The following is a 12,621-nucleotide window of genomic DNA, read 5'->3' on the forward strand; positions in this document are numbered from 1 at the left end:
CCCTGCACTCTTTTTTAAGACTTCTCACATCATATATACTTGCCAAGACAGCAGGGATGCCTCCATTATTGATTCTTGTCAGCCATAATGAGTTACATACACATTGACCCAGAATGGCCCAAGCTCTGTTTCTAGCCATTTGCTCTCTTCCTCCTTTGACCTACATCTGTGATCGGACACCATCAGTGTTTGTAATTGCAGATACAAATAGATAATTCAGATATTGGGAAGTTTCCAAGTACTTTTATAATCTCAGAATTCATTTGTTGCTTCAAAATACTGAGGTAATGATACGCACACTCCTACAATCCAAACTATTACTTCAGAAAAATTCAAAAGCAGTTACTGAAAATAACAACTTAGATGGTGTCTTTAATCCCAACAAAATACCTAAGTCACTTAAGGTGACATTAGGGCAGATGGTCTGAATCTTGATCAAAGAGGTAGATTTTAAAAAGTATGTCAAAAGAATGAGGGGGAAATTTAGGGGGGGGAATTCCAGAACCCATCCAGGCAGCTGAGGTAAAATTTTATGGCCTCTCCCACTGGCAGGATTTTCTGGTCCTACCAAAGTTAACAAACTTTTGAATGACTCACCACATTTTACTGTCCTGCCCCCAATGCGACAAAGCAGTAAAATTCCACCTCAAAAGTTGAAGCAATTAAAATCAACTCAAGGGGCCAGAATTAGATGAGCATAAATATCTCAGAGAGTTGTGGGGCTTGAGAAGATGATGAGACAGGGAGGTTTGAGGTCATGAATTAGAAAACCAGGAGGAGAAACCTAAAAGCAATTTAAAATGAAAGTAGAAAATGGTAGATATCAGCACCTGAAAGTGAAAATCCAGATGAACATTTCATTTACTAACTTTTGTAAGTGTGTTACAATGAAGGTGTAGTACCAATAGCCTTAACCATCTCTTTTCAGATATGGCAGAATACTGAAATTTCTAACATTTTCTGCTTTTGTGAGGCACTTTCAACCAGATATCCACATCTTCACTAAGGCCACCTATTTCCATCTGTGTAGCATTGCTCGACTTCGTCCCTGCCTTAGCTTATCTACTGACGATTTTTTTTATTCAAGCCATTATTACCTCTAGACTTGACTATTCCAATATATTCCTGGTTAGCCTTCCACATTCTACCCTCCACAAATTTGAGGTCACTCAAAGCTCTGTTGCCCATATCTTTATGTTAATTAAGTTTCAACCGATTGCAGCTCAACGACAATAGCTGCAGCTCAAGCAATGTTTTAATTTCTCATCCTGGTTTTCAAAACCCTCTCTGGCATGGCCCCTCCTTATATCTATAATCTCCTTCAGCTTGACAACACCCAGAGGGATCCATGTTCATCAAATTCTGTCCTCTTGGGCATCCTTGGTTTTAATCATTCCACTATTGACGGATGAGCCTTCAGCTGCCTTAAGCCCCAAAATTCTCTGCCTCTATTTCTTCCTTTAAGATGTTCCTCAAAACCTCTCTCTTTGACTAAGCTTCTGGCCATCAGTCCTAACATCGTTGAGGCATCTTATGTCATTTTATTATGTTAAAATCCTATATAAATATCATTTGTTTGATTTCAGAATTTTTCAGATTTAGCCAAGCTATTTATAACTGGTGGGGGTTAGGTGGGAGAAAAGAATTGGAATACCTACAGCAGAACAGGAATGTCTATTCTTATGGGCAGCCTTCAATCTTTCTCTACTTGCGAAAGAGCTCCTGTCGATAATCGGTCCTAAAATAATGAAAAATAACACTTTGAAAATAGTGTTCAAATGCAAAGCTGGTCTAGCTCTCTCCACAAGAGACCTAAATGTTCAAAACGTAGAAAGTCACTAGGCCTAATCCATTGCATACATTCAGATCCTATCTAATGTTGACAAAACAGAAAAAAAACAACCACATAAAGATGTTTCACAACTGTTAGCATATAGTACTATAGTTGTGTGTATATATAATATATATACACTATATACTACAGTTCAGAGTTATTCTTCCAGAGTTCAATTATTCAATATGTAAAATATGGTTTTATAAAAATATTTCACACAGGGAGCCAAATTCAAATGTGAGCTTTAGGTGAGGGTCTACAGGACCAGCCACTATAGCTTCATTTTAAAGTCGCGTCATATTCTGTCCTTATTTTTACACTTCCATTATATACTCCAATGTCCATATTTAAAATGAAAACTGTCAAGTATAATTCTTTCAGGGTGCAATTACACCATCCCAGTAGAAATGACTAAACTCATGGTTAACATAACACTTTTTAAAAGGTACTATTTTGGCATCTTACCAGTGCACGTGACTATATGGAAGACTATTGATGTAATCTCCTTCCCTGTTTTCACGGGTTCAGCTCCCAACCAAACAGTACCTTCAGGGTCAGAACCATCACATCGCACCCACAGCACAGGAAAGGCAGTAGGTGCAGTGCAGTTGACCACCTGGGACATATGTGGATTATGAGTCAATGTGTACCAGGAAACCAATTGTCTACAAATTGGAAAAAAATGGATAAGCATTTGAGATTTCAAAACATGTCAACATAATTGGCATTAAGACCATAAGATACAGCAGCAGAATTAGGCCACTCGGCCCATCGCATCTGCTCCACCATTCAATCATGGCTGATATTTTTCTCATCCCCATTCTCCCAACTTTTTCCCATTACCCCGATTCCTTATTAATCAAGAACCTATCTGTCTGTGTTAAAGACATTCAATGACTGGCCTCTACAGCCTTCTGTGGCAAAGAGTTCCACAGATTCACCACTCTCTGGCTGAAGAATTTCCTCCACATCTCTGTTTCAAAGGATCATCCCTTTAGCCTGAGGTTGTGCCATCTGGTTCTAGTTTTTCCTATTAGTGGAAACATCCTCTCCATGTCCACTCCATCCAGGCCTCACAGTATTCTGTAAGTTTCAATAAGATTCTCCCTCATCCTTTTAAACTCCAAGGGTATAGACCCAGAGTCCTCAGCCATTCCTCAAACGACAAGCTCTTCTTTCAGGGATCATTCATGTGAACCTCCTCTGGACCCTTTCCAAAGCCAGCACATCGTTCCTTAGATACAGGGCCCAAAACTGATCACAATACTCCAAATGAGGTCTGACCAGAGCCTCAGAAATACATCACTGCTCTTGTATTCTAGCCCTCTCAACATGAATTGCATTTGCCTTCCTAACTGCCAACTGAACCTGCACATTAGCCTGAAGAGAATCTTGAACAATGATTCCCAAGTCCCATTGTGTTTCTGATTTCCTAAGCATTTCCCCATTTAGAAAATAGCCAATGCCTCCATTCCTCCTTCCAAAGTGCATAACCTCACACTTTTCCACATTGTATTCCATCTGCCACTTTTTTGCCCACTCTCCTAACCTGCCAAGTCCTTCTGCAGCCCCTCTGCTTCCTCAACACTACCTGTTCCTCTACATATCTTTGTTTTATCTATAAACTTAGGAACAGTGCCTTCAGTTCCTTCTTCCAGTTCGTTAATGTGTATTGTGAAAAGTTGTGATCCCAGCAGTGACCCGAGGCATACCACTAGTCACCGACTGCGCCATCCTTAAAAAAAGATTCCTTTATCCCCACTCTCTGTCTTCTGCCTATCAACCAATCCTCTTACCTTAACAGCATGGACACTTAACTTATTTAACAGTTTCCTATGCGGCACCTTGTCAAACAACCAGATGAATTTTTGCACAAATCAAAAACAAAGGCTATCATTAAAAATGAAAAGCTGTTCCAGTTCTGGCAACTATTAGACATCTGGAGGCTTCCCAGATCAGGTGTAAAGATGCCCATTTTCTGCTCCAACATTATGCCTTATCACATTAAAAATTTACAGGTGAAATTATGGCTATTGTTCCAATGGAGATTGACTTGCACTCGAGAACTATGTTAAAACTGCTCTTTCACTTTCATCTCAGCACACAATGCTCATTAAAAATTGCAGTTATTTTACTTCCATTAATCCTTCAATGTGGTTATCACCAACAATCAGTGAGATGTAACGTAATCTGTCTTTGGCATGGCTCTTCTCATTTTATAGATGTAATTTAACTCCCACGTACCAAACAATCAAATCATTAACCAAATTGAAGAAATCAGATCTTCTTTAAGAAATCACAGTAGTTGCGTGATTTCTCCCTTAATATACAGTTCTCAGTTTAAGTTACGAAGAAAATATTCCTGAAAAAAAAATAATTTTTGAGCTGTATAGGGAGGGGATTAAAGAGGGAGAGCATACAGTTAATATTCTAATAAAATTCACAGAGCCTTCTCAAGGAACCAACATTGGTTTTTCTTAAATCTCAAAGTGCACTTTATTTGGGTAGAAAATCAGAGCAATAAACAGCACTTCTGCAAAACTGTTGGCCACTTTGCCTCACAAGAATCCAATTTTTCTAAATCTAAATAACTCCAGTATATAGATTACTAGCTTAGTCGTTACATAAGAACATAAGAAATAGGAGCAGGAGTAGGCCATCTAGCCCTTCGAGCCTGCCCCGCCATTCAATAAGATCATGGCTGATCTGTCGTGGCTCAGTTCCACTTTCCCGCCCTCTCCCCATAACCCTTAATCCCCTCTCTTATCAAGAACCCATCAACCCGCTTCTTAAAAATATTTAGCGAGGTAGCCTCCACCACTTCAACGGGCAGAGAATTCCAGAGATTCACCACCCTTTGAGTGAAGAAGTTCCTCCTCAACTCCGTTCTAAACCGCCTCCCCTTTATCTTGAGGCTGTGCCCCCTAGTCCTACTGTCTTTTTTGAGCGGGAAGAGTCTCTCCACCTCTATCCTATCCATCCCATTCATCATCTTATACGTCTCAATGAGATCTCCCCTCATTCTTCTAAACTCTAACGAGTACAAGCCTAGTTTATTCAGCCTCTCCTCATAGCTCAATCCCCTCAACTCCGGTATCAGCCTAGTAAACCTCCTCTGCACTCCCTCCAGGGCCAAAATATCCTTGCGCAGGTGCGGCGCCCAAAACTGCACACAGTACTCCAGCTGCGGCCTCACCAATGCCCTATACAGCTGCAGCAAGACCTCCCTACTTTTATATTCAATCCCCCTCGCTACGAAGGCCAGCATCCCATTCGCCTTCCTGACCACCTGCTGCACCTGCAAGCTGGGTTTTTGCGACTCATGCACAAGGACCCCGAGGTCCCTCTGCACCGTCGCCTGCTGCAGTTTTTCGCCTCGTAAGTAATAGTCCTTCCTACCATTTTTCCTACCAAAGTGGACCACCTCACACTTGCCAACATTAAATTCCATTTGCCATTTCCTGGCCCGTTCGCCCAGCCTATCTAGATCCTTCTGCAGACTCTCCACACCCTCCGCACAATTTGCCGTTCCCCCAATCTTGGTGTCATCAGCAAATTTCGACACCCTGCACTCGGTTCCCTCCTCCAGATCATCTATATAAATGGTAAATAGCTGAGGCCCCAGCACCGACCCCTGGGGCACCCCACTAATCACCAACCGCCAATCCGAATAGCACCCATTGACCCCCACTCTCTGCCTCCTATTTGACAACCAATCCTCTATCCACGCTAACACCCTACCCCCAACTCCATGTCCCCTGACCTTCTGCAATAACCTCTTGTGAGGTACCTTGTCAAACTTTTACTTTGCTGATTACCTTGCCTTCATGACAGAGAGGGGCAAAGGCCCCATATTCTCTTCTAACTTGCTAGATGATAGATCGTTGATTTCATTATTATAGGAGTCTTCCATGTGGTCCTCATCTACTTTAACTGGCTGCAAACAGAGAGAACTGCAGTTAGGCCAATCAATTGAAAATAATACAATGGCAGCATGGTTGCAAAGCTCATCAAGAGATGGTAGTTCTGTGTAAAGCCATGTCTCCCATAATGACTCAGAATTCCCAAACTCCTTCAAGTGTGACCTTAAACAGCGATCATCAATGGCTATTCAACTTGTAGGGGTACCAAAGCCAATACCAATCCTCTTCCGACTAGATGTTTACATGCAATTTAGCATCAGCAACAGGTAGGAATCAGTTGCGTGAAACTCAGGCCATTTCTAAAATAGCGATACTGAGGCTCGTTCAACATCGCTTTGCTAAAGATTCTGCCAACTCAAGTCATCAGATGGATTTCTGCAGGTGTATATTATACAATGGATCTGCTCAGTTCATTACATGAAAGTAAAAGATCGTCTCTTATGCTCAGTTCTTTCTTCTTGTATTTAATATACTCCTACCAGTCCTTTCAAAATTTTTATCTTATATTGTTTCTTCCGATCAGCAAACAGCAGCTGTGATAGGGCACTAACTCCAATGCTTAATTGCTCTCATTCATTGTTAGAAAAATAAATTCAAATTTAGCAAAGCAGCAACCCAAATTATAAGGATGAAACATTGAAATATAGAAAATAGGACCTGGAGTAGGCCATTTGGCCCTTCAGATTTGCTCCACTATTCATTATGATTATGGCTGATCATCCAACTTAATAACCTGATCCTGCCTTCTCCCACATATCCTTTGATTCCCTTCGCTCCAAATGCTGTACCTAACTCCTTATTGAAAACATACAGTGTTTTGATCAGAATTGCTTTCTGTAGTAACACGTTCCACAGGCTCACCACTCTGAGTAAAGAAATTTCTCCTTATTTCAGTCCTAAAAGGTTTACCCTATCCATATTCTTAGACTATGATCCCTGGTTCTGGACACCCCCACAATCAAGAACATCCTTTCTGCATCCAACCTGTCTCAGTTTAATAGATTTCTAGGAGATTCCCCCTTCATTCTTCCAAACTCCAGTGAATATAATCCTCAATCTCTCCTCATACATCAGTCTCACCATCCCAGAAATCAGTTTGTAAACCTTCACCACACTCCCTCTACAGCAAGAACATCCTTCCTCAAATAAGGGGACCAAAGCTCTGCACAATATTCCAGGTGTGGTCTCACCAAGGCCCAGTATAATTGCAACAACATATCCCTGCTCCTGTACTCTTTCATACCTTTGGCTATGAAGACCAACATACCATATACCTTTATCTCCTGCTGTGCCTGCATGCTTAAGATGCACAAGGACACATTCCCCTCTCTTAATAGCCATTTAGATAATAATCCGCTTCTTGTTTTTGCTATCAAAGTGGATAACTTTACATTTATCCACCTTACATTGCATCTGCCTTGCATTTGCCCACTCACTCAACTTGTCCAAATCACACTGAAGCATCTCTGCAAACACTTCACAGCTCACCTTCCTACCGAGCTTTGTGTCGTCTGCAAATTTGGAGATATTACATTTAGTTCCCTCGTCTAAATCATTAATATGCATTGTGAATAGCTAGGGTCCTAGCGTTGATCCCTGCAGTACCCCATGAATCACTGCCAGCTAGGCTGGAAATGAAAACATTACCCTAAATAGCCACAAAATCTCAACAATAAAGAACACAGAAACAAGCAATGGATCACTGAGAAATGGTTATTATGCACTTGCAGTTCTTTGCAGCAATTCCTTTTAACTTGCTGGAATAGTGAGAAGCTAAAGAGCACGGATATCAAGTCAAACCACCCCATTAAACACATTTTACTTCAATCTTGAATGATAATGGGTCTCAAAAGTATGTCACATAAAGCCCACCACTGACATGTGTGAACCTCCAGTAAACCTGTCTCAGTAAATCATGGAATTACTTTTTACTTAACTTTACATACTTACTGCTCTCTCCGCTATAAAGATGGGCACATTCTCCTTCCAGAAAGCTTGCAAGGGACTTTTTTTCACTTCACTTACAATATGCACCTGGACATCATCCTAAAAGATACCCCAGAAAAGAGTGAAAATCTCAAACTAAATTAAGTCTAACCTATCCACAAACAATAGAAAACACAGTACTGGTAGAGGGATAGGAAGTTAGCATAGTACATTGATGTTCTACTTTGATGGGTGAGAGCAGCAAAACAAAGATGGACACAGGTAATTTCCCTCCTAATGAATTCTAAATTTCAATCACATTGTACAAAGCACATTGTGACATAATGGGGAGGAGAAAGTAGGGTGGTCACAGCAGACAGAGTTCACATGTATTTTTTTTTTACTTGTTTATGGAATCTGGGTTTTGCTGGCTGGGCCTGGATTTATTGCCCATCCCTAATTGCTCTTGAACAGAGTCAACCACATTGCTGTGGGTCTGGAGTCTCACATAGGCCAGACCAGATAAGGATGATAGGTTTGCTTCCCTAAAGAACATTAGTGAACCAGTTGTTTGCTTTTCCCCACAATAATCAACAATTTTAATTGCAGATATTTTCAAATCAGCCATGGTGGGATTCAAACCCAGGTTCCTAAATCATTACCCAAGGTCCATAGATTGATAGTGCAGCGACAATATCACTGTGCCATTGCCTCCCAGAATCTGAATGGCAGTAAAGCCCATTGGTAACTCCCAGGGAAGGAGACTAAAAAAAACCTACTTTTTTAACCATGATTTAGCAGATTAAAGTTTCAGTTGTATAGGAGAACTGTGCAATGAGCATGTGCTGTTGCTGGGTCCAATAGGTGCACTGTACTGATCCACTACTGAAATGCGTTGATTAAGTTCAAGAACATAAAACCTAAAGTACTGGAGATGGGGGTCTGGTTGTGCATGAAGTGAGAGAGTAGGACACCGTAGACCCAGTACGATGGAGCTGGATCACAGAAGCGGTGCACGGGAGAAAACAAAATACTCAGATTGTTCCAAGTAGATTACCTCATATAGCATGGGCTCCTTTAACATCCCTTTGTTTTCTTGGTCACAGAGTCTAGAAGCAGAACAAATGTATTGACACAATCTCATTTTGTATTTCAACGTTTGAGACAGATGCTTCTTCCTTCTTGAAACTCTCTCAACATGTTTTCTCTGTATTCTAGAATGAAGGCCTTAGCTATGTACTTCTAGAATGCAGAGCTCAACATGGAATCAAGTATCTCTGACACTGTGGTACAAACAAAATAAAACATCTTGCGTTATTAAAGCACTAAGATATCTGTTAACATTTCAGGTGGCATGTTGGCACAGTGGTTAGCACTGCTGTCTCACAGTGTCAGCGATCGGGGTTCAATTCCTGGCTTGGGTCACTGTCTGTGTGAAGTTTGCATGGTTTCCCCTATGTCTGCATGGTTTTCCTCCAGGTGCTCCCGTTTCCTCCCACAGTTTGAAAGACATGTTGGTTAGATGCATTGACCCGAACAGGCGCCAAAGTGTGGCAACTAGGGGAATTTCACAGTAACCTTATCGCAGTGTTAATGTAAGCCTTACTTGTGACTAATAAATAAACTTTATTTACAAATAAAAATAAACTGGAAATCTAAGAGTGAAATAAAATGCTGTAAGTATATGGAAGGTCCATCAGCATTTGGAAAAAGAAATGTGTGGAGTTTGCACGTTCTCTTTGTGTCTGCTTGGCTTTCCTCTGGGTATGCCGCTTTCCTTCCACAGTCCAAAAGACATGCTAGTTAGGTGGACTGGCCATGCTAAATTGGGCCCCAATGTCCAATGATGCGCAGGTTAGGTGTATTAGTCATGGTAAACACACAGGCGTACGAGGATGGTGGGGGCGAGGAGGACTTGTGCGGACTTGCTGGGCTGAATGACTTCCTTCTGTTCTACAGAAATTCCTTGGTTCTATGGAAGTAAGGAACTAGAGTGGGAGTGCGAGAGTGGGAAATCAGGAGCTAAAATTAGGATAGAATGATGCTGCTTGAAGTAATGTTCTTCATCCCTCACTTCAAACAGCTCTGGGGGGGTGGGGGGGGCGGCGGGGTGGTGGTGGTTTAAATAATCAGGTACTCACCGGGTGAAGCCTTCCATTGTTTGCTGGAGCAGGCGAGTGAAGGAGCAGAGAGTCAGGTAAGAAATTACCTGTTTAAATAAGTTTAAAGCTTTTTCGCGGGCTTTTTAGTGTGTAATTCGAACTTACCTTGTAGAACTGTTTAAATTATTTAAAAGCATTTTCGCGGGCTTTTTGTATTTACCGCTTTAAGAATTCAAAGGGAGTGGAGAGCAGGGATTTGTGGGTAAGCAGGCTTTTAAACAGCGCCAGATTTAAAAGGAGGCCTGGTGTAGACAGTGGGTAGTGGAGTGAGAGGGAAGCAGAGTGAGAGACTAGGGCTTAGGAGAAAAGGGCCAGGTAAGTTTGCATTACATTTATTCAATATTACTACAGGGAATAATGGAGGGGCATGTGATGTGCTGTTTCTGTATGATGTGGGAGCTGGTGGACCCCAGGGTCCTTCCCAGTGACCATGTCTGCAGTAAGTGCTGGTTGCTGGAGGTGCTCCAGCTCAAAGTAGGTGAGCTGGCCTCTGAGCTACAGACACTGAGGCTCATCAGGGGAGGGAGGGTGCCATTGATAATGGGGTGCAAGAGGCATCCCCCCCCCCCCCCCCCCCCCCCCCAGACTGGCAAACTCTAAGGGTCAGGAACAGGAGGGGGCTGTGGAGAGGAAGGAGGGTGGGGACTGGAGGAAGGAGGGTGGGGGCCAAATGTGTCAGCCTCTCAATCTGCATAACAGGTTTGAGGGTCTTGCTTCCAGTGTGGACAAGGACGAGGGCGGTGAGCTTGGTGAGCAAACTGCACATGGTACAGTGATGCAGACACAGGTCTTAGGCAAAGAGAAGGTGAAAAGGAATGTAGTAGTAATTGGGGATAGTGTGGTTAAGGGTATTGACACTGTCCTTTGTCACGATGACAAAGTGCACAGAAGGGTGTGTTGTCTGCCTGGTGCTCGGGTCCAGGATGTCACATTTGGGCTGCAGAGGAACCTGGAGTGGGAGGGTGAGAATACGGTCGTTGTAGTACATGTGGGTGCCAACGATGTAGGCAAAATGCGAACTGAGGATCTGGGGAGGGAGTTTGAAAAGCTGGGAATGGAATTAAAAAGTAGAACTGACAAGGTGGTTATCTCTGGACTACTGCCTGAACTGAGTGCAGATGGGTGTAGGGTTGATAAGATTAAGGAAGTGAATGGGTGGCTCAGGGATTGGTGTGGGAGGAATGGGTTTGAATTTATGGGGCATTGGCATCAGTATTGGGGTAGGTGGGACCTGTTCAGGTGGGATGGGGTGGGCCTGAACCATGCTGGGACCAGAGTCCTGGCTAATCGTGTAAATAGGACTGTAGATAGGGCTTTAAACGTGTGTGTGTGTGTGTGTGTGTGTGTGTGTGTGTGTGTGTGTGGGGGGCGGTGCAGGTAAGGGGGGAGGCCAAGGATGTCCCAATAATGAAAGGAGTAGGGGGCGTGAGTATGGTTGGTGGCGTTCCTGCAAATAGGGTACAGGTGAAGGCTGGGATGAAGGCACTTTATCTGAATGCATGAAGCATTCGGAGTAAAGTGGATGAGCTGGTGGCGCAGATCAGCACAAATGGATATGATCTGGTGGCCATTACAGAGACGTGGCTGCAAGGTGACAGGGACTGGGAGCGGAATGTCCAGGGGTATCAAGTGTTGAGGGAGGGAGGGGGGGAGGGAGGGGGGGGGTGTAGCTCTACCGATTAAGGATAGCATCAGGGTGGTAGTAAGGGATGATATAGGAACCAAAGAGCAGAACGTGGAATCGTTGTGGGTGGAGATTAGGAACAGCAAAGGGAGGAAGATGCTGGTAGGTGTCGCTTATAGGCCCCCGAATAATGATCTGGAGGTGGGGTGGGCTATTAACGCGCAAATAAATGCAGTGTGCAGGAATGGAACGGCGGTAATTATGGGGGATTTCAATCTACATATTGATTGGTCGACCCATGTCGGACGTGGTGGGCTTGAGGAGGAGTTCCTGGAATGCTGCCGGGATAGTTTCCTGGAACAGTGTGTGTTGGAGCCGACGAGGGAGCGAGCTATCTTGGATCTGGTATTATGTAATGAGGTGGGTAGAATTAGGGACCTTGTGGTGAAGGATCCTCTTGGGAAGAGTGATCATTGTATGGTGGAGTTTCTGATGCAGATGGAGGAGGAGAAAGTGGGTTCCCGGACATGTGTCCTTTGTTTGAACAGAGGGGAGTATGGTAGGATGAGAGAGGAATTGGCGAATGTTGATTGGGGGAGTGTGTTGGAAGGTAGTTCTGCTGAGGAACAGTGGAGGATCTTTAAGGAGATCTTTCTTGGTGCTCAGCAGAAATTTATTCCGATGGTTAAAAAGGATTGGAGGAGGAGAGATAATCAGCCGTGGATAACGAAGGAGGTGAAGGAAAGTGTTAAATTAAAAGTGGAGGCGTTTAGAGTAGCTAAGAGTAGTGGGCGAAAAGAGGATTGGGAGAGGTTAAATGTCAACAAAGAACGACAAAGAAATTGACAAAGAAGGGGAGGATAAACTATGAAGCTGGGCTAGCGCTTAATATAAAAAAGATAGCAAGAGTTTTTATAAATACATAAAAAGGAAGAGGCTGGCTAGGGTTAATGTTGGACCCTTAGAGGATGAGAGGGGGGACTTAGTGGTAGGGGATGGGGAAATGGCTGATGGCCTGAATAACTTTTTTGTTTCGGTCTTCACGGAGGAGGACGTGAATAATTTGCCGGGTGTTAGCGATGGAAAGATGGTAGGAGTGGAGGGCCTGAATGACATTATTGTTACTAGTGAGACGGTGCTCGACAGACTGGA

General features: G+C 43.2%; 1 protein-coding gene across 1 annotated transcript in view; it reads right to left on the reverse strand.

Annotated features, from left to right (window-relative positions):
* The window catches only part of zwilch (zwilch kinetochore protein), a 47,063-nt gene that overhangs the window by 30,699 nt on the left and 3,743 nt on the right, over positions 1-12,621 (reverse strand). Inside the window, exons 2-6 of the mRNA XM_080214480.1 lie at positions 8,741-8,792; positions 7,708-7,803; positions 5,653-5,771; positions 2,300-2,499; positions 1,659-1,738 (exon numbers count right to left, since the gene is read on the reverse strand). Of these exons, the coding sequence (XP_080070606.1) occupies positions 1,659-1,738; positions 2,300-2,499; positions 5,653-5,771; positions 7,708-7,803; positions 8,741-8,792 (547 nt within the window). The remainder of the gene's footprint in view (positions 1-1,658; positions 1,739-2,299; positions 2,500-5,652; positions 5,772-7,707; positions 7,804-8,740; positions 8,793-12,621) is intronic.

This window comes from Carcharhinus amblyrhynchos, chromosome 28 (genome assembly GCF_965287045.1).
Source record: "Carcharhinus amblyrhynchos chromosome 28, sCarAmb.v2.hapA, whole genome shotgun sequence".
Lineage (NCBI taxonomy): Eukaryota > Metazoa > Chordata > Chondrichthyes > Carcharhiniformes > Carcharhinidae > Carcharhinus > Carcharhinus amblyrhynchos.